A 25,860-nucleotide genomic window follows, 5' to 3' on the forward strand; every position below is an offset into this window, starting at 1 on the left:
TTGACACCAGAAGCTCTTAAAATACCTCCTTACTTCATGCTTAGATATTAGCATTCCCAATTTATGTTCAATATTGAGACTCAGCTATTGCCTCTTTTACAGGATTTGACAATAGCATTGTGCTTTATTAGGTTATGTCATGTTATGTTAGTGAGTTATGCTAGGAAAAACAATAATATCATGAACACTGTAGCTGAGCATATAGCATCCTGAACTTGATGGTAGAAAATGAAAATGGTCTAAGTAAAGGTATTTTTGTATGCAACTTAATAAAGGCCTGGGAAAATTACTTACAGAACCAAGATCTTCAGCTTACTCCAAACCACCGATAAAAATAAGTAAATAAAAGGAAAGAGTAACATGAACAATTTGATATTCTCGTGAGTGGCCCTCTTCAAAGGGGAAAACCCATGAGGAGATGTGAATTCAGAATAACCTTACTATAATGTCTTGATATTCTTCAAGAGTACTTGCATTTCAAAAGTTACGAATATCATATCTAGGAGTTCCATGAGACTAATACAGAACTAGAAAATTATTCTTGGTATCTCTCACCATTTCCCTTTTGCTGGGCAGGGTATCAGTGGTTTCTCACCCAGCAAAATGTTTTTGCCATAGGCCAAAACAGAGCACATACCTCCAAGGTGGAGACTGTTCAGGAAGGTGAGCAGGTACTCTTCAGTGCTACTGACTCCGGTGCAAACCTTCTGTGCTAAAACTAATGCAGGATTTGCAAAGGGGGAGTAGTATTCTACTGGTGCAAAAACAAAGAGCAGTAAAAGAAACCTTGGAGTTTAAAAATCAGATTCAGTGTCCTCAAAGTAGCAGATAATTAGCATTGTTTTTGAAATGCAGAGAGAGAAAATAAGCCCTGTCTCTGGTTTGGGGGCAGATCATAAGGTCTTTGTAATGGGGAAGCTCTACTGAGAGAGGCAGTACAGTCTGGCAGTTAAGCAAATGCCCCCTAGAGTCATGGTATTTGGAATTTAATTTTACTTCCTTTACTTATAAGCTGTGTGAACTAGGGCAGATCTTTCCGTTTCAGAGTGTGGTAGTGGGAGCTGGAGGGTGGTGAACTTTGTAGAAGAGAGGGGGAGGGTTTTAATTTCTCTCTGTTCCTGAAAGAGGACTGGAGTGGGAAGTTTATAGAAGAAAAAGAGCAGATGTGAACAACAGAAGAACTATAGATTTTTAAGAACTAAATATCGAACATTGGTTGGATTCATCTCACTAAATCCACAAGATCGATAGAGGCACAAATACTGCAGTGGTGGGAGGGGCTGGAGCTGAGTATCTCTCTATGTTGGCCAAGCTAAGCTGTTGAGGTCTTTGTCTGCAGGGATGTGAGGGTGGAGATAAATGAAGAAACACACCTGGAGAGGACACAACGAGGGTTCTGAAAAGTGAGGATATTGGGAATCAAACAATTTCTAAACTTGAAAAGGTAGTACTTCCTCCCCCAATCCAGGAATTTGCAGATTCTTTGGAAAGGCACTAACCTTTTGTGTTGTTTGTTTGAACGGAGTGGTAGTTATGCCCTATTTTATATCTTGTAAGTGGCAGGAAGACCCCAGTGAGCATTTGGAAGCAGAATAGCATCATGACTGAGAGTGTGAGCTCTGGAACCAGACTACCTCCTTTTCAGTTTGGTCTTGACATCTAGAAACTGTGGTCTTTGCTCTGTTGCTGATCCTTTATGACCCTCACTTTCCTTCTTTGTTAAGTGAATGTGGTAGCAGTACCTGTGTCCCAGGGTCACCGTGAGAATTCAATGAAACTAACTTCACGGAGTGTCTGGCATGTAGTAGTTATTCTTGACATATGCAAGAAAGAAAAAAATATTTAAAATATTAAAATAATGTGTGGCAAGTGGATAAAGATCCAGTTGATATTATTATTCAGCTTTTGAACAACTCAGCTGTAGTATGTCCTGCTTGAAGCATGCATGTTTTCCTGGTGAATATCTGTCCCAATCCCTGACTTTGTGGGTGTTGTCCTCCTGCTCTGGGTAAATGAACCCTGGGCACCCATAGCCTTCCTCCAAGCTTATGAGAGTTGGCAGACCGCTGGCCTCCTTCTGTGTCAGGGGCTGACGTTGCCAAGCACATCCTCTGATAGTGATCCTCATGCCTTGGCAGCAAATAATACAGTTTTCTCACTTTAATTAGGCTGAGATTCATTCCTACACATGGCAGCTGCAAAGATGTATTGTCCTTACAATTAGATGCTGCAATACTTAGCATTGCTTGGACTTAATTTTAAGTACATTTTGGTGGCCCCTGTCCCTCCTCTGTACCTTGGTTGCTCCAGGAGAGAGCATATGGCCCTATAATTCTTTAAAGCTCATTTTATGGGCCATTCTCAGGCACTTCCTGCTGGCCTTTGGAACAGAGCCTTGTTTGTGACTGCATTTTTGCTTATGCTCCTGCCAAATGCTTCCTCCAAAACCAGCAATAAAACCACAGGATCCAATAAGCCATGGTCATCAGAATGGCTTAATGAGAGCAACCTCAACAATCGAGGTCTTTAACAACAACCGTCACTGCAGGACTTACACCTTGAGCACAAGGACAGCCTGGGCAGGTCACCTTTGTGGTTTATGGGAATTTCTCCAAATAATACAGAATTTGAGACCATCTCAGGGAACGATCTCACACTAAGCTATTTTCTCTTAAGCAAAAATGGATAGGACAAAAATAGAAACTGGTGATTCTTTCCGGCCTCTCCATATATAAGAATAAATCTAGTCTTTAAAGGAGTTACAGAGCAAAGAAAATTTCATTGAATGCTCCAATGGCTACCTAATTCAGTCAGCCTTTGACTCAAAATAATCTGAAATATATCGTGCCTCAGGCTAGCAAAAAGGCTACACGTTGGATACTTAAAACAGATCTTTGTCAGAGGTGCCTGGGTGGTTCAGTCCATGAAGAGTGTGACTCTTGGTTTCAGCTCTGGTCATGATCTCATGGTTGTGAGATCAAGCTCTGCGCTGAGCGTGAAGCCTGCTTAAGAGTCTCTCTCTCCATCTCCCTCTGCCCCTCTCCAACTCACCTGTGAGCACACAAGCACATGCTCTCTCTCTCTAAAAACAAAAACAAAAACAGATCTTCATCAAAGTATATTCACATAAGATGGCGCCTAGTTTAAATAAGGCAAAATTATATTTTATCTATCATTTATGTGCTGTTAAACAGTTTTAAAATCTGAATTATTAATTAAAACCTGTGAACTAGTATCATTTTGGAATGACTATGTTTTGATAGCTAACAGGACTTGTTTGACTTTTGACAGATGTTGATTTCCTTTCATGTCAACTATTAGACACCCCATTGTAATCATAAAAGGCATGAAGAAATTATGTTACAAGCGAATCCTATATAAGTGGAAATGAACACCGAATATATTAAAATAACAGCCATCTTATCAACAATGTGTTATAATGGCTTCTGATTAACACTGAGAACATGATTGATGTTACTGGGGGTATGGCACACTAACAATGTGACATTGAGAAAATTCAATCCAAAGCTTGTTAATTTCACAGAATCATTCAAATTCTCATTACTCCTTCATGACAGTTTTTGTTTTTGTGTCCATTAAAAAATAATGACAATTTAATGGGACCTTTCAGTAATGATAGTAGGAAACACATTTTTTTCAAATGCTCATCTGTTGTTACAACAAGAAATAGAAACAGTGGATACAATATATTGATTTTTGGTTTTAAAAAGAGTTTGTTAACTTGATTCTTATTGAGTCACTTTTAAAATTATGCAAACGCAAGTCATAAAGAACTTCCAAGTCAAAGCAGTAGTTCACATCAATGTTACCAACATATGTAGGTTGATTTAGCTTTTTCAAGGCCAAAGGAAAAAAAAAAGCACATATTTGATTAAAAATCCTCTCTAAGAAACAAACAAGGCATGCCAGGTCTTGAATTAGTGTAAAGCGAATGGCTGCTAATCAAGAGCAGGTGGGGGAAGAAAAGGGGGTAGAGCTGGGGATAAGTAGAGTTTATATTGGCCAAATATTTGTATTATTAAAAGCCAAGTGTATATAAGAATTACTAAATTTATATATCAGACCTCTTACTTTTCATGGATACAGAGCAAATGTATGAAAAAGAATCTTTGGGAAATAACTGAACAGCAAGGATGCTTCAAATTGAAACATTCACAAAAATTTTTACAAATTTACAATATTTTACAAATTTTTACAAATTTACAAAATTTTACAAATTTACAAAAAATTTTATTGGAACCAAAATATGCTATTTGACTTGTGTTTGCAAATTCATTCATCTTTACTTTGTATCAGGAAGATGAAAATATAGTGTCATGACTTGATCAGTTGGTATGTCATAATCACAATAATTACCACATATTGATTATTTCCTCTATAACACACTGTAGTTTAGATACTTTAAACTGATTATTTTATTTAATCCCTACCGCAACCCTGATAAGTAGGTTTATGTATTGCATTTTTTCCCTTCCTCAATGATTTATCCAACACTGTCCCATCCATTTCACTGAGAAATTTGAAACCACCATGAAAAATGTTCTCATGTAACCAGCAAATAAGCCTACTGTCTATCTTCTATCAGTAATTAATATCTTTTTTTTTTTCTTGATACCCCTTTCTTAAAAAGGTCAGTGCTTCCACAGGAGCTCTGCTTACCACTTTTCTGACTTTTCAAGAACTTCACCCTAATCTGTGTCTTAGAATCAGCAATCTCTTTATCTAATTGTTTATATCAATATAGCACCCCTGCCCTCCAAACTCCTCCCTGTTCTCGAAATCTTACCTCTCATTCATAGCCAACTCTAAAGAGTTTACACACCTGTGATCCCCATATTCTTATCTACTACCTACTATTCACCCCTCAATCCACTTTAGCCTCTTCTCCATCATTTCACTTAAATTTCTCCTGTCAGGATTATGTATGACCTTCATGTTGCCTAATACATTTTTCTGTCCGCATCTTATTCCATGTCTTAGATGCCGCTTTCTACCTATTTTCCCTTTTTCTGTCTCCCTCTCTCCTTCCCTCTTTCCCTCCCCTTCCTTCCTTCTTTCCTTTCTCTATAGTTCTCTACTCTACCTGTAAATATTGGAGATTTTTAGAGTTTGATTCTAGATGACTATCTACCAAATTGTTCTTGCCAAAAATTTTGAGAGTCATCCCATGGGGATTACGTGCATTCCTATGGCTTTAAATGCTATATATATGCTGTTAAATTTCATTCTCATAAATCTGGACTTTGCCTCACCTGTGAATTCAGGGCTCATATGTCTTATAGCTTACATGACATTGTCATTTAGATAACTTATGGATAAGACACACACAATAATCAAAATAGAAGTCTTCAATCTCGCTAAATCACACCACAAATTAATTTCAATTATACTACAGTGAAGTTGTTAAGCAAAAAAGGCACACACAATTTATAATCTTTATATTTTTAAAGATAAAGAGAGCTGTAGGTAAAGATCTAATAATCTCCACTTCCATATCTTTCACTCACTCCCTTGAGATAACCAAGGTGAATAATAAAAATATATATATTCTATAATTTTCTCTATACCAATTAAAAGAGATGCTCATATTTAGGTTTTTACTTCATTCTTTCACAGTGGGATAGGTCATAGCAATATTTAGCACTTTTTTAACTTAATAGTCTAACTCACTTTCCAAGAACTTTCCACATGAGTCCTTTATATTTAATAAATTCTTTCTAATCATGGGTGGCATTCCATTCTATGACCTTGTGGATGTTTTTCAACTTTTGCACTGATTTATTATTCAGTTGTTTCTTGGTGTTCCCTTTTTACTTTTAATATAATTCCATTATAATATAATAGCCCCAAATGTCCTGATTACTGCAGTTTCTCATTGACCCCTGCCCACTATGTGCCCATGAATAGTGCTTTCTTTCAATATTATGAAAATTCCCTGCTCTTATCTACATCTAGGTTTTTAAACATGTTTTTCTTTCTGCAAGGAATATTTTCCCTTCTCCATATCACCATTGCATGGCTGTCTCTCATCCATGACATCTGTATCCTGTTCTTTTCACTTACAAGATAGGTCAGTTAGATAAAAAGTTAAGCTGCTGGGGTGCCTGGGTGGCTCTGTCGGTTAAGCGTCCAACTTCTGCTCAGGTCATGATCTCATGATCCATGAGTTTGAGCCCTGCATCGGGCTCTGTGCTGACAGCTCAGAGCCTGGAACCTGCTTAGGATTCTGATCTGCCTCTTTCTCTGCCCCTCCCCTGTTGGAGTTCTGTCTCTCTCTCTCCATCTCAAAAATAAACATTAAAAATTTTAAAGAAGAAAAGAAAAACAAGGTTAAACTGCTATAATACAGAGACCTCAAAATAAATGCCTCAAACAATATAGGAGTTTATTTATCTTTACTATGATGATCCAGAGTGGATGTTCCAGATCAGCTGTGGTTGTACTCCATGCAATCACTCAAGTACCCGGGTTAATGGTTGCTCTTTCAACTTCACCAGGATCTTTCCTGTCATTGGCAATCTAGATGCTGAAGGTATGGGTGGAGAACATACAACTGTGGACATTTCCTTTCACACATAATAGGTAGAAGTTTCACTCGTTTCTCCTTACCGTATGAAGTGCGAAGATGTCTGCGAAACGTAGCCTCTGGTTGGAAAAGTTTATTTGATCTACAAATCTATTATTATGGAAGAAGGGAGCATATATCATTTTTGTAGACAACCAGCAGCCTCCACACCATAATAATTATCACAATTTGTAAATTATACATTTGTTGCTTTGTTTTTTAACGTGTGTTCTAGTTTTCCTCTTAGATAACAAGCACAATAAGGGCAATGTACATGCCTGATTCATTTACCAATACATGTTCTCTCCTTAATATGCTTCCTGCATTTGAGTAGGGATTCAATACAAATTTGTTAAAAGACTAAATGAATGTATAAAAGAATTTTACAGGTGAAAAAACCTAAGGTTCAGAGAAGTTCAACAATTTACTCATTCCTGGATGCTGAATGACCATTTTCCAGGAATGTTGAAAGATTTGTACCTCCTGTGGATGGCTTAACAAGATAACTAGTTAGCTTTCTTCTAACAGTGAATTTATATGATTGTTTTATGGTGTAGGATATTATAACACTCCAAACAAGATCATGGTGCTACTTTTTGAAGGAGTAGAACAAGAAAATGAGAAAATATGCCTTCTTTCTCATTGGTTCAGTCACATTCAACTCTTTCCCTCACTCTATTCCATCCTAAGTTCTCACAGACTTCATGTGCACATCAAATACCAACCATTAATCTAAGATGATAGAAGATTACAGCAAACTTGCTGCATATACATACCTTCTTTTTTTTGTTTTTAATCACACCTTCCCTGGGCAAAGAAAGTAAATATGTGCTGGATTTTAAAGATTTTCTGCTGGGCTACAGGCTGCCTGGGAGAATAAAAGTAAACAGATAGTAGGTATTGTTAATAAATGTTTTCATCACATACTCTGATTATATGAAAAAGGAAGAAGAGAAGAAAGAAGAAAAAAGAAGGAAAAAAAGAGATTTTTAGAGATAAAAATCAGTGTAGATAAATTGATCATCAACTAAATCTTCTGGTCAGCCAAGTATGGGTGTCCATTACTGTTAAGAATAAAAATAAGTTTGAGATTCTTCTTTAATGTGTTTGTTACTGCAAGATGATTCTAAAGCTGTTTTGTTTGTTTTCCAAGATATTGAAGACTTTGAAACCAAAACAAGAAGCACAGTGTCCGTCCGAGAAGGTCAAGGTGTGGTGCTTCTCTGTGGCCCACCACCACACTTTGGAGGTATGGTGGGGGGCACTTTGGGTTACACCATTAATGTGGTCTCTTGATGAGTAAAGAAGGCACATCTTGAAGTCAAAGATAGCTCTTCATCAAATCAAAAGGAACTTCAAGTCCCTTCAAGTTCATCCTATCGCATCTGAACAGTTCCATTGTAAATCATTTTTAAAAGAATTTTTTTCATGCAGTCACTCGAGTGAAAATGAGTACCTGAGTACCAAGTAAAAATGACCCCTGATGCAATCTGATGCTTGTCACCCTGAATGACAGGAGACAATTTGTTTAACCTCCTTTGGCTCAGTTTCCTCTCCTGTGGAATTGAGACACAAACTGATAATCTGTATTACAGTGCTGTTGTGAATGTTGAGTAAGCTAATGAATGCAAATTGATGAGTGTAATGGCTAGTACTTATTCAGAAAAGAAAGCTGAGATTGTTATTTCATTGTTACTATGGACATCCATGGAAAAGCAAATTCCAACATTCCTCTTGGGAACCTCACCTTAACTATTGTAAGAGGAGAGTTACCACATTAATTACAAGCAAATTTTGGATGGCACTAAATCAGAGTATCTCCTAGCAATGGTGAAAACATGCACTCGACACCAATCTCTAGTTTGTAAGAATCTGGACTGATCCATGAATTAACCTGTTTGTTGCCAAGGACCTAAACCATCTACTCATTCGCACCCCCTCGGGGTTGCATTTGGTCAAATGATTTGGTAAAATATGGTAGATTCTTAACCAAGAGTGAATCTGGAATAAGCAGCATCAAAATATCCATGGAGTCATTTGATTTGGTTCAATTCAGCATCATACTGACTATATTATAGTTAGCTTAATAATAATAGCAAATACTTATACAGCATAGATCTAAGTACTTTACATGTATTAACTTTTAAAATTCTCATAGCAGCTTCATGAAAGAAATACTATGATTGTTTCACAAATGAGAACAATAAGGTAGAGAGAGGTTAAGTAACTAGTCTATGGTAACATAGCTGATAGGTCCTGGAGCCGAGCTCTAAATCCAGCCAGAGTGGCTCCTAGAGCAGCCCTTTTATAGTTTAGTCCCATTCTGGAATGGGAGAATTTTGAAAGTAGATATAACAAATATTTAAAAATAAAATGAAAGCTATTTTACCCCTAATATTAAACAAAATATTATTTATGATCTTTTAAAACCTGAAAACATTTTTCCATTTGTTTCATTTTTACACAGTTATATGAAATGCTGATGCAAAAAAAAAAAAGAAACTGATTAGAAGTTAACAATATTTTATTCAAAAATATTACACAGTAGTATAACATTATGCTCACCTAAAATATTGGGGGAGAGTTATACTGTTTTCAATGCTATCTGAGATAAAATAGTATTATTCTGCAGCATTGAAAAAATATAATGCCGCTTATTTTTTAACCATAAGGAAATTATTTTTAGTGGTATAACCTAAGATGACAAGACAGGCAAAATCATGCCTGTTTTGTGCTGTCAGTCTATGTCAGTCTATGTCATTTTATGCTCTGACTTTGGTCAAAGAATCTTGTCAGAATTGAAGATTATTTTCAACTTTGTTTACCCTGAATGAAGGTAGCAGAAATGTCAAATATTTGTAAATGAATGTCATATATTTTTAAAAGGCAGCCAGATAGGAAAAGCTTTCCCTATTACCTTGTTACCTACCACCATTAAAGTATGTGTTGATCATCTAAAGCATGTAAGACCCTTATTGTAACAGTTCTCTCTGCTTAATGGCATGAGATTAAGTCATAGACAAAAACTGCCTTCCATTAAGACCTTTTTAAGTGAATAACTAATGGCTATTGCATGCAAGTTATGACAAATTTGTCTGATACCAAATTTGATTATATCATATGTTTTTAGCAGGATTCCAAGGTATTTGTCAATATTGACTTCATCCAGCTATTGTAGGAATTTTCATCCTGAGAGCTCCTGGGGTTGCACATGCTTCCTCATCTCTACAAAGGCAGAAAAGCTGGAATACTTTTCTTCTGTTCTTTATAGTTCTCCCAATCAAAACTGAGGGGAATATTGACAGACACCCTTTGATCCAACTATACAAAGAGTCATCAATCCATTAGAAGAGGAAAGTATTAATAATAGTAACAATGACTACCAATTATTGACTTGATATCATGAGCAAAAAGGACTTTGCATGATTTTCTCATTCCCAGGATTCTGATCATTAAGAATAATCATTTTTGAATGAGGAAACCAAGACTCAGATAAACTAAGTAAATCAGTTTTCAGTTAGTAAATGAAGACAAGATTCTAGTAGAGGAATTTCTGACTTCCAAAAAAAAAAAAAAATTGCCTTTGGATAGAAAGCTCTGTAGTTAATGGTTAAACCTCAGATTGTGTATCAGTTTCAACACTCTTACACCTCCAGGTTTGCTAAGAGTTTTAAGAGTGTCTTTAACTGGCTCATTTGAAACAATTCTTTATTCTTCCTTTTCCTTTCTCACCTTCCTGTGAAGGTGAATTGTGCCAAGAAAGACTTTAAGAATGTAGAGAAACATATTGGTTGGATAACCTTCAAATTGATTTAGTGGGCAGCTGGTTTAAAATGAGCCAATTTTACACATAGACATTTTTGTCTTTGTAATTTTTCTCTGGTTTAGGATGTATATATGTGTGTATATATATGTAGCTTTAAGCAACACCCAATTATTAGTTCACAGTTCTATATGTCAGAAGCCAAAGGATGATGTGGCTGGTGTCTCTACTCAGATTCTTACAAGGACAAAATCAAAGTCATGACCAGATGGCATTCTTTTCTGACAAGTCTGAGGAAGGCTCGGCTTCCAGGCTTACTCAAGTTGTTGGCTGAACTGGGTTCCTTGCCATTGTGGAACTCAGGTTTACCCCAGTTCCTTTCTGGCCAGATGTCAAGGGCCACTGTCATCTTCTAGAGGATGCCTGCACTTCTTGCCACATGTTTTCTTCCATCTTCAGACCCAACAGCAAAGAATACCCCTCACATCCATTCGTTCTAAGTTCAAATCTCCCTAGCCAAGATAAGGGAGAAATTATCTTAAACGTGATGTTATCAGAACATTCTGAGTTATATATATTTTTTCTCTAGTGTATTCACAAAACAAAACGAAACAAAAAAAAAACTTGGAAAACATTTGTTAAACAAGGCAGGCCTGGGGCGCCTGGGTGGCTCAGTTGGTTAAGCGTCCGACTTCAACTCAGGTCATGATCTCGCGGTGTGTGAGTTTGAGCCCCACGTCGGGCTCTGTGCTGACAGCTCAGAGCCTGGACCCTGCTTTGGATTCTGTGTCTCCCTCTCCCTCCGGCCCTCCCCTGCTCACTCTCTGACTCTCTCTTTCAATAATAAATATTAAAAATTTTTTTTAAAAAAACAAGCAGGCCTATCAGATACATTGTAGTTTGTTTTATAAAACAAAAGCCAAAAACAAAAACTATGGGAGACTAAGAAAAATTATCAAATAGGTTGAATTCTATAAATTGACCTGGGGGAAGAAAATGGCTCCAGGAACAAAACAAAAGGAAAAAGTGTGTAGATGGATTTCCCATATAAATGATTAGTGATCACTCAGTGAAGTAGAGTAATCGGCATAAACCAAACTCAATAGGTGCTGTTTTATTGATGCCCCCTTTTTTTTTTTCCATATAGACCAAAGGAGTCCTGACTTCAGAATAGGCTTTCTTGTGGGTATTTCCTACCCAATATTAAAGGTAACTGTGAGTGTGCTGTTCTTCTAGAAAGAGAGAATTTATAGATAAAGCTTATTCGAAAGGAAAGGGACCCATAGTGAAAGAGAAAGAAACCTAGGCAATAATGCCAGAACACAAAACTGGCACATTCTGCTTTATCTCTTAGAAATGTGATATTTGGACACAAAACAGGAACCATTCCCTATACTCTGAGGAGAGAAGTATATTTGCTTCCTTAATCCTATTTCTTAACTACAGATAAACTCCATGAATGTGACTGAATCTATGCCAATAGAGCCAGATTAAGCCCCCGTTTCCATCTTCCTAAAAAAATATAATTCTGGAATGTTACAGAGAAATATAAATTTTTCTGAAACTTTTGCCTGAAGACCACAGAGAGTGCTACAATGTTTATCTGGTTGAAACACTTTATACCCTATTAGACATTGTTTTCCTTTCTCCTAAACTCTCTCACTGGTAGTCTATGACTTCCCTCATCTCTACACAATCTCCAACAGTCCCTTCTATTGTCTATTATAGTTATTATCCATAATTTGGATACCCATGTCAGAAAAATACAAGTCTCAAAACAAAAAAAAAAAAGAGAAAAGAAAGAAAGAAAAATACAAGTCTTCTAGTTAGCCTCTTGGTGCTTGGCAAAGCTAAAATTTACTAGTCAGCTAAAAAGACTTTTCCTTTCCTTTACTAGGTCTCTAGAGGATTCTATGATCTCTTCTCTGTATCCAGGTTTATGTGACAAAAAGAGGCAATACACTATTTATTTTGCTTATTCATTTGGGGGAGGGGTCACTGAGCCTTGAGATAGACTATGAACTTTGTTGCAGGGAAGTCTTTCTACTATGGGTTTTCACTCACCTCAAGGATGTACTTTTGCTTAAGAGCCTTGTCACTTTAATGGAGGTTCTGCATAAGTCATTTGCAACATCACTGAACTCAAAATTATCTTGAACTTTTTGAATGGAGATGAAAAACTTGAAGCCAAAGGTATTGGATGAATTTGAAAATAAACCATCAGTAGATCTTCATGGGTGCAGTGAGTTAACCCAGCTTCACATGAAGTTTTTTTTCTTTATTTAGAAAAAGAAAATTAATCTTTTATTTATTTTTGACACATACACACACACACACACACACAAACACACACAGAATACAAGTGGGGGAGGTACAGAGAGAGAGGGAGACACAGAATTCGAAGCAGGTTTCAGGCTCCTCGCTGTCAGCAAAAAGCCCAATGCAGGGCTGGAACTCACAAACTGTGAGTTCATGACTTGAGCCGAAGTCAGACGCTTAACTGTGCCACCCAGGCACCCCTGAAATTTTCTTTAAAAATGACAGAGTGAAAGAATGGTACATGTCGTCTAAAATAATTAAGATCACCTTCACTGTGAAATTATAGTTTCATCATATCTAAAGTAAAGCACATTCTTTCCCTTTATTGTCTCAATATAAAATTCTCAATCCTGGGCTCATAAACATCATAGGCTTAAAGTTTGTTTTAGAGGAAATATTCCATTGTCTTCTCAGATAAAACTTTTAGGTTGGTACAACAGTTGAATTTATGCCAGTAGTTTGGAGCATCTATGTCTGTGGTAGGAAGATAGCACTGCTGTTTGAGCCCAGCGTTTGTATTTTCATCAATAAAAATGTTGACAATTCAACATAAATGGAAAATCATTTTCAGCAAAGTCTCAAAATTATGTTATAGAATCAAGAGGAAAATTACATAGAGGAAAAAGTGCTAAATTTTCATATGGCCTTCTACCTAGTTTTTTTTTTTCCCCCCTTCTGTTTCTGGAGTAAATGACAGTGGTGTTTTCTTAGTAAGTAGGACAAATCAGCAACAACAGCATTACTTTGGGGTTGCTTGAGTGTGTAAAAGGCAGACAGGCTCAAGAGTTGCCTGTTGGTATAGTAATGACAGTGATAGCCATCATTATTGAAATTGCACTATTATTTACTAAACAAATATTTATTGTGTACATCCTAAGCCACTCATTTTAGTGAATTTTAGGGATAGTGGAGAACATTGTGACAAAGTCTTTCCCTTCATGAATCTTATAATAAGCAAGTATAAAAATATGACAGATGGTCATAAAAGCTAGGGAGAAAACTAAAGTGGGTCAGGAGTGGTGGGTGTTGCCATTGTATATTGTGAGGCCACAGTAGGCTTTGTTTGTATTTGAGAAAAGAACTAAAAGAATGAGAGAGTGAGACATCGAGAAAAGGCATTTTGGGCAGAGGGAACAGCATGTGCAAGGGGCCTGTGGTAGGGCTGTATCTGGCACATTAGAAGAATAGCAATAAAACCAGTATAGAGAAAGAAAAGTGTGCAAACATGAGACTAGATGAGGATATAAGCACTACTTTAGAGCTATTTTAGAGCCTTTGAATTTTACTGTGATTGAGATTAGAATGCCTTGTGTGATACTGAGCAAAAGACTGACATAATTTATCTGACTTCCAGTTAAAAATTTTATTATTGGGACACTTGTGTGGTTCACTTGGTTAAGCATTTGACTCTTGATTTTGGCTCACTTCATGATCTCATACTTTGTGAGATTGAGCCCCGCATTGGGCTCTGTGCTGACAGTGCAGAGCCTGCTTGCACTCGCTTTCTCTCTTTCTCTCTCTCCCTCCCTTCCTCAAAATAAATAAATAAACATAAAAAAAATTTTCTCCAGAGAATAGACCATAAAGGGGCAATAATATAAGGAGTTAAAAGTGATTCAAGGGAGAGATAATGATGGCTTGAACTGGGATGATAGCAACAAACAGATGAATAAGTAACCATCTTTCACTATATGTTCAGAGGGTATACCTAAAATAATTTCCTGGAAGATTAAATGTAGACTGTAAGAGAAAGAGAGGAGTAGTTTTTGTACTGAACAATTGGAAGAATGGAATGCCATTTATTGGGATGAGACCAATAAAGGGAGAGCAGATTTTGGAATGGGAGACATCAGGAATTTGTTTGGGTACATTTTAACTTACAGATGTCTATTAGATAGAACAATGAAAATTTTGAGTAGGCAGTTGGATTTACATGTTTATGGGGAAAGCTCTGGTTTGGAGAAATCAATTTAGAAGTTACCATTGTTAAAAAACTAAATGTAATTGAATAAATTTAAAGATCTGATTGGCTTTATTCAATGATTTATGAATTGGGCAGCAAACCATCTTGCAAATGGGAAGGAGCTCTGAAGAGCTGTACAAAATGAAAGACTTTTAGAGACAGAAAGAGGCAAAACAAGGAAGTTGCTCGAGCGAAGTAAATTGTTTCAGGCCAGGTCACCTTCCTCTGGAGGACAAATAGGGTCTGTCAGGTGGATTGCCTCACAAGTGCTGACCCAGTAATTCCAGATTGCCTGGTTAAGGGTCACATTTCTGGGAGAGGCTGAAACTGGAATTTGGTTTGCCAATGTGGGACTTAGCACCAGTGACTCCATTTGGGACCTATTGTCTATGTCTCTCTTTTTTTCTTTTAACACTATGTGTAAGTAGTGTTTAAAGCATATGATTGGATGAGATAATGAATACCTCCTGTACACTGGGCACTCAGCTCAGCATTTTCTGTACCTCAACTCATATAACACTTTCAAAGAAAATGTCTCCATTCTAGAAATTGAGTAATTGTTTTAAAGAAGTAATTGTTTACTTGACCGAGAAGACATATGTTGAGTGTAAACACTACTGCATTTATTCTCCTGCCTAATCTGATCTGACATAATCTGGCCCACAATAGATGATAACTGCTGAATAAAGTATAAATGGAAATAGCAAGTCCTCTTATCTCTATTGGAGATTATGTAAACAGCACCCAGGGAGGTAAATTAATTTGCATAATGTTACTGTAACATGTTGGAATCAGAAAGATCATGTAGCTGACCAGAGTCCTATGCACCACATTTCCTCTGTCTACTTTCAGAATCTTATTCATACCCAGTAAGAATGTTTTATCTTACTTTCCATGACATCAGACACAAGTCTTGTGTTACAGCCTGTTTCCATTTGTAGAGCCCAGGGTTTCTCACCATCAGCACTATTGACACTTAAGGATGAGACGATTCTTTGTGATAGGGATAGTCCTGTGTTCTGTGTATTGTGAAGATGGTTAGCAACGTTCCTGGCCTGTGCCCTGTTGGTACCAGTAGCACTCCCTCCCCCAATAAAGAGAAGGAAAAATATCTCCACACATTGCCAAATAGTCCCTCTCAGGCAAAATCACCCTTGCTTGAGAACCACTGAAATAGTCCATCACTTACATTTTCTGTATTTAGCTCATCTATGGAGGATGGAATTGAGCAGAAAAAAGGAAGTCTGGTCTTTGTGTATTTGCCTTCATGATTTGCCCCTCTTCCTTACAATTGGAGGTTTCTCAGAAGTTCACTCAGACACTGGCTGTGTTTTCATTTCTTCTCTAGGACATGAGCAGTACCAGAGTTCTTTGGAAACTAGCACTAATAGGAACTCAGAGGGCCTTTACTTAGTGGTTGTTTGTAAATGATAAAAGCAGCTATCTCCATGATTCTGAACACGGGTGTATAAATCAAAAGGCATCTAATAAAACCTAGGTGGTTAAGCAGTAACTGTGGAACAAATGGGAACTCAAATCGGAGTGGCTGTAAAGGTGTCAGGGCAGTGTTCTGGGCTGCATCATAAACTTGCTCAATACCAGTATCAATGACTTCAACCCAGAAAAGGAATTATTTTTCTTGGATTAGGTCTTTGCCGCTGAGCTAGCATACCCATGATTTACCACCCAACAGCCAGTCACATTTAACTCCAAAGCATTTCACAAGGTTTACAGTAAAGTACACGCATTCCAGGTTATTCCAAAGGGGAGATTTGCCCACTAAATCTGAGAACAATGCTTCAGATTCTTTATTCTTCTCATGCATTTTCTACTTCTAGACACATGCTACCAATTTCGAAGTCTATCTTACAGAGCCAATAGAAGTTCTCAGTGTCATTGTTCTTCCACATGGGATACCTCTCCTCTAATAAAAATTACATCCCATATAATGGGTACAATAGCATGGATCTCTTGTGTTTGTGTTTTAAATATTGCAGTGCAAGATATAGGGCTGTAAATTATGTCAAAATGTAACCATGCTCTAGGGAAAACAGTGTTTGTTGTATGCTCGAGGGAACACAGATAGAGTCTTCAATTGCTTACTGCAGATCTGCCATTTCTAATAATAAAGTTGTAGAGGATGGTGTCAATGTGAAACTACAGGCAGTGCTTCAGGAAGGACCAATTATCATTCAGTTCTAATGTTACTGCTGAATCATCACAGGGAAAATGCATCACAATCATTAATAACATAAATGTCATCGATGGTGGAGAAAATATTTAAAAATTCAATGGTTTCAACTTAAGTGGCTCATGAATTATACATTTAATTAAGAAAAGCCAAATGGGAAGAATTTTAAACTTCTAATTTGTAAGTTTTTTTTTTTCTTTCCCCATTAAAAATATACAAATTAAGCATTACAGTGGCTGATGAAGGAACAAAGTAGATAAAAGCCCCCACGGTAGCTTGGCTGTTTGGGTGGATGGGAATAGGTGGCCCATAGGGAAAAGGGAGAAAGGTGGGATGGAAAATATAGTGACTGGAAGGGCTCGCAGCTTAACTTCTTCACCAATTCACAGAGGAGCACAAAGGGGTACCTGGATTCTAGAACTACTACAGAACTACTGCCATATTCCCCTCTTCTCATTCACCAGTAAAAAGAGAAGGTTGGGCTGGAGGATCTTTAGGTCCCTTCCATCCCAGACATGCCGCAAATCCATGAACTGAGGAACATCCTCTTTTCCAGGCTCCCACGTACTGCCCAAAGAGAAATATACAAGATGGCCACCATTTTGTCAAACTCTGAGCCATTTCCCTTCCTAGTATGATTATGCAGAAGAGATTGAGAATTACCACTGTGTTAATGGTTTTCAAAGTAGTGTTCTGAGACGCCCCCAGTCTCAGCATTTCCCGGGAATTCGTTAGCAGTGCAAATTCTCTGGTTCCTTTCCTGACCTACTGAGAGTGAAACCGGGAGGGTAGAACCCAGCAATTTGTGTTTTACCAAGTCCTCTAGGTGATTGTGATACACCCTGAAGTTTCAAAATCTCTATTCTAGTGAGGCCATTTTGGAGAAAATAATTACTTCTTAGTGGTTTAAAAAATGCATACTCTTCCCCACTAGTACTAGCTACAAACAGGTTGAAGTGATTGAGAGTGACAGATTAACGTTTCATTCTGTAAGATTCTGAGGAAATTGAACACAGGACAGACATTGTTGATGGAGGGAGAGGATGGGTAGAGAGGAACAGGTGTCCTAGTTCTCAGTAGGCTTGGATATGCAGAGAGCTTGGGTGTTTAGAAAGAAGTGTCAGGGTAAGGAAGAATAGCCTAGGGGATTTGGCATCTGAAAGAGCTAGGTTCAAGTCCTACCCCTTGCACCTGCAAACAATGTGATTTGGGGAAATTATTTTCATACTTTTAGCTCCAATACCCTGTACTATTTAATGGGCATATTATTAATAGCCAATTAGCCTCACAAAATGAATTTATGGATTGATGAAACAGGTATGAAATAAAAGTGCTCATTGTTTTTTATATAATTTTGTTTATTTCTGAACCACATTCTTCTGGCAACTTCTAAATGTTCCACTATTGAAGAAAGATACATCACATGCAGGGATAGATCAGAAAGTTTTAGCAAAGTGAAAATGAATTCACCAAGGGAGAAATGGAAATTACAGTCTCAGGTCTCAAGATTATAGGGTAAAGAATACAAAGATTTCTTGGGCATTAGTGGCAACTTGTAATTTCTGTTAAGTGAGAGGGTTACCTTGGATTTCATAGAACTAGAGATTATTCCTCTACCCAAATCAGAATTGAATAAAGATCCCTAAGCTGGGACATAGCCCTGGGAATTTGCTCAAGATTGTCTTTATTTCACAAAAGGTTCAAAAGATGAGGAGTCACTGACAGCAAGGGAATCTGAACTACATTTTTTCCTTCTCTCTTTATTGAAGAAAAATTTACTATCTAGATAGCTCTCAGTTTCAAACAAAAACCCTTTGAGCATCTTCTCTTTGGTGGAGACAGAGTATCAGGCTTAGAAGTGAAGCAGCAAAGGACATCAGTAAAGAAACTTAGAAGCAAGAGACCACATGAAATGATAAAAGACTCCAGTAGAGACTTGTAAAAGCAATGAAGATTCAATACTCAGGAACAGGACAAGAATGTCAAGGCATATTTTCAAAAATAAAAAGTGAATTGCATTTATGCATACTTGATCTAAAAGCATTAGACTCTTAGAGAGATCAAAGGAACGTTGAGGGTGGAGTAGACAATTCATAGCTTTAACTTCCCATTCATTGCAAAAATAAATATTTTTTCGTAACATCTCAAGCATTGCTCATCTTTCCTCTGCTTTGTCATCTTTGATAGAGAGCTGTTACCTCATAAATCACCTGCTATTATAGTCCTGAAGTTTAGGATGGTCTTCATTTTATTAAAGACCGTATAGCCCTCTGTAACCCCCAACAGCCAAAGTCCTATTTTTGCCTCCTGGACATCAAGAGAAAGGGCGTTACTTAACCCTTCATACACCTGGCAGCAATTCAGTCTATGAAGACAGCTCAATTATTCTTCCCCACCCTGCTCCCAGGGTAACAATCTAAGTTCTTATCATTTTCTTTTGTGACTTAATTTCTGGCCTTTGCTATGTTGGTTATCTGTCTCTTGATATACTTGAGAATTTTAATTCCCCTTCCAATAAGAAGTGCTCTGAACATAATATTCCAGTTCACCCACATGAGCCATTTGTAGGGTGTTGAAAATACAGATTCCATGATACTTCACTCAGATATAATGAAACCAAATTGCTAAGAGTAGGATTAGCTATCTGTATTTTAACAAGCTTGCTTCGTGATTCTAATGTGCTCTGAATAAAACATAATACTCCAGTCTGAACAGTTCAGAGTAAGGATGAAAAATATTATTCATCTATTGTTTTACAAGTTGTAACTCATTCTGGTGTTTAGCTTTCCTGACATTATTTTCATCTTATTTTTCCAATTTGTACAAATATTATATAGTAATTAAAAATTGTAATATGACAGAAACACATTATGTAGAGAGTAAAAGTCTTTTGTATTTCTTTCTCTTACCCTAAGAACACCATCGTATACATTTCTAGGTTGCTGAATTAAATAATTTATATAGACACACATATACACATGCACATACACACAATACTAAATATCTTGATTTACAACATACTTTGCACATAACCATACATCTTTGATTTTTTTTCTATCTGAATACTACTTTTATAGGCTTAATGCCACTCTCTGCATTTTCACATTCTATACATAAGTGGCATTTTTGTTGATTGTTCTCTGACATATCCTCTCATATTTTATTCCTTCCTGAGAATTATCAGAGTTGTGTCAGTATAGATGAATTCATTTTTACTAAAATAACTTATGAATTATTGTTAGAATTTAATGCTTTGGCTCCTCCCCACTATTAATGGTCTATTTGTAGGCTCTTATTTCTTCCTCCCTCTTTCCTTCCTTCCTTCTTTTTATGCTTTCTAAAGTCTGGTTTCCTAAGTGTAACATCTCAAGCAATGCTCATCATTCCTCTGCTTTGTAATCTTTGATAGTGTATTGTTAATGCTTTATATATTTTCCTCGGTGAAAGAGGTGATAAAGATGGCAAGATTCCCATACTCCCACTTTCTCATGAGTGTTTCTATGTAGATGAAATTCAAGGGAAGAATAGCTATCGATCTGTTTTGCCTCCTCATCCTTTAGAGAATTTAAATTCAGTAAGGTTAGTGAAAAATGTTTCAGCCGGTCTGCTTCCACCTGGGGTAGACTTCTAGAACATATCAGAAATAATTAGTCTCTTTTGGCTTTACCGTATCATGCTTCTGCACCCGTTTTTAATAAAAGTGCAGATGACAATGATGGCCAGAGCCTCTGCCTGACCAAGAGGCCCCTAGTTGCTTCAACTGTTCTATGAGCTGTGATTTCCTAGTGTGTGGTTTCCAAGTTCATCTGCAGGTGAAGATGTTTTCAACCATGTGTATTTCCCTTCTTCACCCCCAGTACCTCCGCATTTGAACCAGTTATGTTCTTTACTTCCTTAGACATAAGTTGAGTTCTACCTAGTTTTCATGGTATACACAATGTCTTAGGTTTCAGATAGTATCACACTTAAAAACCTTAATCCATGAGAATATTTTTCCTTGTTCCAAGATTTCTGGCTAAAATTTAAAAAGATAGACATGTGATTTGTGCATAGATGTGAAACACTGTAACTCTCACATATATAATTCTGGTAGAGAGGTTGACTGATACAACAACTTTGGAAAATTCTTTTGTAGTTTCTTATAAAGTTAAACACATGTCTATCTACCTTAAGTCTCACTCCTAGGACCCTATCCAAGAGAAATGAAAATGTCAATAGACAGTCTTATAAAAGAATGTTTATTTCAACCTAATGCATAATGGTCCCAACCTGGAAACAATCCAAATGCTCATCAACAAGAAAGTGGCTGAACAAATTGTGGTCTATTTATAAAATGGAATATTACTCAGCAATAGAAAGCAAAGGAGTACTGATAGTCACACAACGTAGATGAACATTAAAAATATATATATGTTAAAAGAAATCAGACACAAAATAGTACATTCTATTTGATTTCATTCTTATGAAATCCAAATATAGACAGAAATAATCTATGATGATAGAAATTAGGTAGTAGTTACAATGGTAGAGACTGACCAGAAGGAGACATAAGGGAATTTCTGAAGAGATAGAAATGTTCCATATTTTATTTTGGCAGGGCGGCTATATAGGGTTTATAATTGTTACAAATAACTAAACTGAATGTTTTAGATCTGTGCATTTTATGGTATGTTTAACATATACATATACATCAATTAATCTCTGGAAATCATATATATATATATACTTATATATATATATGATCCATTTTATATATAAAAATCATATATATCATCCACTTGTTAATATAAATCATATATATATAAATATGTATATATATCGTCCACTTATATATATAAAGCATAAATATATCATCCCTTTTATATACACAATATATAATGTGTATATATATGCAAATATATATATATAATCCACTTATATATGTAAATTATATATATCATCTACTTATTCTCTTAATACCCCATCATTGTATTCCTAATTGAACAAAGCTAATGAAGGGGAGGGTGACCATATAATTTATCATCCAAATTTGGATATATTTGAATATAAAGGAATATTATAATTATAACAGGACAACAGTCATAAACTAGACAAACAGGGGCACAATTTTATTCCAGTTAAGGAGACGAGGACACAGAAGTTTCAGGTAAGAGTGAATACAACAAAGATAACACTTTTTTTTTCTGTTTTCCAGATTTATCTTATGCATGGACTTTCAATGATAACCCCTTATATGTCCAAGAGGACAACAGACGGTTTGTATCACAAGAGACAGGAAATCTATACATTGCCAAAGTGGAACCATCAGATGTGGGCAACTATACTTGCTTCGTAACAAACAAGGAAGCCCAGAGAAGTGTTCAAGGACCACCCACCCCATTAGTGCAGCGCACTGATGGTAAGATGATGAGGTCTCTTGGGAATATACTTTGTCCATTGCTCTTGAAGCCTGGGGAGTTCTCTAGAGCTTTCTGCTGCCCTCTGGTTCAGAGGAGCCACATCATGAGTGAGTGGAGGTTTCATCGACAAACATGATGAAAATCAGAAATCATAAAAATATAGTAGAAAATTCTATAACTCACTCACACGGTACAGTATACATGATTCTGAGTATATTGCACCATCTCTTTGGCATTGGAACAGATACTTTCTTTGCTTAAGGAACATTTTATGTAAACAAAAGTTTGTTTAGAGAAGTAGGCGTGTGTGTGTGCACGTGTGGGTGCTGCCAAACTTATTAATCGAATACTATGTTTTCAGTGAGCATATGATGCAGCTTTTCTTTAATGCCTCTTTCTCTTTCATATTTGTCTTTTTGTTCATCCTTTATTTACCTGGCTGGCAAAATGGGGAAAAAAAGGTTCACATCCAAGGAAAGCAAAGCAGCAAACATTAATTACAAGCATTCCAAAGAAGAATGAAACACAGGATTCGTACTAATTATAGTCCTCCAAGGAACAGAATTCAGATTGGTCTCTGATGAGTCTTGTAGCTTCGTCAAGTCATAGCTGGCACAAGATTTAGAAAGCTGGAAAACCTAGGGAAGTTATGACAGTAGAATAACCCTCCAGTTGATTCTTTATTTAAATATTCACAGTGGTAAATGTAAAGATAGAAAACCTGTTGATGCATTTTATGATCAGATCTGGGCTGGAAATGTAGTACCTCATAGAGTTTTTCTCCTCTCTGAGCATTTTAAGAAAAGCAAGAACATAATGCTAATAACAGCCAACAGAATTATGGAACCAATTCCATATAGGGAGTTCTTATGACAGAGTTTTTATAATCACTAAGTATCCAAATATATTTGCATAGTCTTAATTCAGAATTCAGCAACCACTAGATTTATTCACAGTATCTCCCCTTCAGTGAGTACTCTGTTCACGACAGAAAGAGCTCATAAGCCAATAATATGCATATAAATTCTACCATGTTTTTCCTTTTTTGGTCTACTTGTAGTTTCTGCTTCTCCCCTTCTTAATTCCTTCATACTCCCATCCCCTCTATTCTCTTTAATGCATTTGTGGTAAAAAGAGATCAGAAGAATTATACCATATTAATGTTAATAGTATAATATAAAAAATATCAAACCTCTTCTAAAAGTAGTCCCTGAAGAAATATCAGATGTCAAGAGAATAGAACCTAGAAAATTTAACCAACGTAGTTGACTGAACTAGTAACTAGTGCTCTCTACCTCCTCAACCATAGCTTCTTTAAATGTTTGCAATGATCAAGGTCTTAAAAATCAAGTATTTTTAGTTGATATATATTTTGTAAGTTTTAGCTTTTGTGTGGTTACACTGGCCACCAATAAACCATTTATTTTTAGAATGTATTATTCTGGTATTTGGTATGTAAGTAAGAAAAAAAAAGTGGGGGGATCAAAAATTTTGAAGAATCTTGATTTGCCAGTGATTAAATTAGCTAAGTTAATGAGGATAGCCTAAAGATAGATTTCTGTTCCACCTCTGGTAGGTAGCATGTGTACAATATATTTGACTACTGTCTTATTCTTATCCCATATCCATAATTCCTTATTGAAAAACTTAAAACTATATAACAGATGTTTTTTATAAGTGTACATACATCAAAACCATTTAGCATTAAATTCTTAATGAACTGGCGTAAGAGCATTTATGCCATTATTTATCTCAACTGTTGTTACTACTTTATAGGTTTTGTTGCAAAAATACTGTTATTTTGTATTAAGAGACTGTATACAGTGTTAACTGAAAATTTCCTTACTCCTGAACAGATGTGGACCCATGAGTTCTGTGAAGGGGTGATAGATCTGGATATCTCTAGAGAACAAATGTTCTTGATAATTCAGAAACATTTTATATTCTAGATGCATTCGTTCCTTAATTGGAAGACACATTTTTTTAAGATTCTAATATGGAATACAGGGAAATGTGGGATGCCTGTATTCTGATACTTTGATATATTTTAGATATTTCTTATTTAAGGAAGACGGGAATGAGTTAATTCTTTAAGTAGCATCATGTAGTGTTTCTTTGCCCTCTATCACTCATTAAAGTATATAAAAATATTGTTAATTGAAGGACAAAATAATCAGATTTTGGTTAATGAAGCATTTACTTCACAGAAAACTTCTATTCTCCAGAAATGCTGCTAGCTCTTTTGATATTTAACAGGTGTGATGGGGGAATATGAACCAAAGATTGAAGTGCGTTTTCCTGAAACTATACAAGCTGCAAAGGATTCATCTGTAAAACTGGAATGCTTTGCCCTTGGAAAGTAAGGTTTTTTGTTTTGTTTTGTTTTGTTTCTGGTTGTTTAATTTAAAAAAAAAAAAACCTTTTTGTTATTCAAACATTGCTGTAAGGTAAATTACCAAATAGATTTCAAATGCTGGGCAAAAGTGGAACTTTCTGATTGGAATTTAAACAAACATGCCTAATACTCTGAAAATGAGTGGGCCTGCAGTTCTCCCCAAATGTATTGATAGTTCCTCTACTTTGAGCATAATGAGTACCATTTAGGCAGCATCTTGCAAAGGAATATGTGTACTTGTATAAGACGGTGAGCAAGTCACTAAAACTTCAACATGCCCTTCACTCCATCTTGTCCTACAGCCAGAAATATATTGCCTGGAGTGTCTTCTTGCTTGATTAATCAGCAGTTCTCTTTAATGAAAAACCTGCAACTGCAAGTTTCCAAAATAAAACTAATTAAAGGCCATTGTTCATAGCAGATCATTAGAATTGAGCTCAACTTGCCCTATAGTGGAGGCACTTTGTTTTCCGCAGATGAGTGTTTATCAGCCAACAGGTTTGGAATGTGTTTAAGCAGTCAAATATCTGCAATTTTGCATAAAATGTGCAGACATCTCTTTGTGCCAAAAGGCACTATGCACACTTCACTCTTATGCCTATAAATAAGAGTACCCACGTCACAAAGAGATGGATGGCTAGACTAGATCTGCTGTTTAAAAACAGTGTGCAGATGAATTAATCACCTGGCGACATGGTTAAACTGAAGTTCTGTAGGTCTGGGGTGAGGCTTGATTTCTCCATTTCTAACAAGCTCCCGGGTAATGATGATTTTTCTTTTCTATAGAACATATTTTGAATAATAAGAGACGTGACGCTATCAAATTTGAAGGTTCATCTCTAAATACAGTCTATTCTGAAAGCAGGCACCACATTTAGAAAAAGGGATTTACATTACAAATTTGAAAAATGTTTTTTAAAGTTTCCATTTTGTTGTTAAATAAATATACTGAGCAAGCCAAATAATGCTGGCTACTAAATCCTTTTAAGTTTCTTTCTGATGTAGTTTTAGGGTGATGGTGGGGTGGTTCTGTAGCCAACAGCCAAGAAATAATTCTTGAAGATGTCTTTAGTGCAAAAAGGGTGAATTTATTAAAACATGGGGACAGGAGCCATGGGCAGGAAGAGCTGCCCTGGGGTCATGACTGGTAACTCATTATATACTCTCAGGTTGGGAGGGGGTCAGGGTAAGTCTCTAAGGTATTTTGGAAGCAAGGTTTCCAGGACCTTGAGGGGCTAGCTGTT

General features: G+C 36.4%; 1 protein-coding gene across 1 annotated transcript in view; it reads left to right on the plus strand.

Moving 5' to 3' along the window:
- Nucleotides 1-25,860, plus strand: part of CNTN6 (contactin 6) — a 168,569-nt gene that overhangs the window by 41,270 nt on the left and 101,439 nt on the right. The window contains 3 exon segments of the mRNA XM_042927536.1: nt 7,740-7,835; nt 22,017-22,220; nt 24,478-24,580. Coding sequence (XP_042783470.1) covers nt 7,740-7,835; nt 22,017-22,220; nt 24,478-24,580 — 403 coding nt within the window.

Source organism: Panthera leo, chromosome A2 (genome assembly GCF_018350215.1).
Source record: "Panthera leo isolate Ple1 chromosome A2, P.leo_Ple1_pat1.1, whole genome shotgun sequence".
Classification (NCBI taxonomy): domain Eukaryota; kingdom Metazoa; phylum Chordata; class Mammalia; order Carnivora; family Felidae; genus Panthera; species Panthera leo.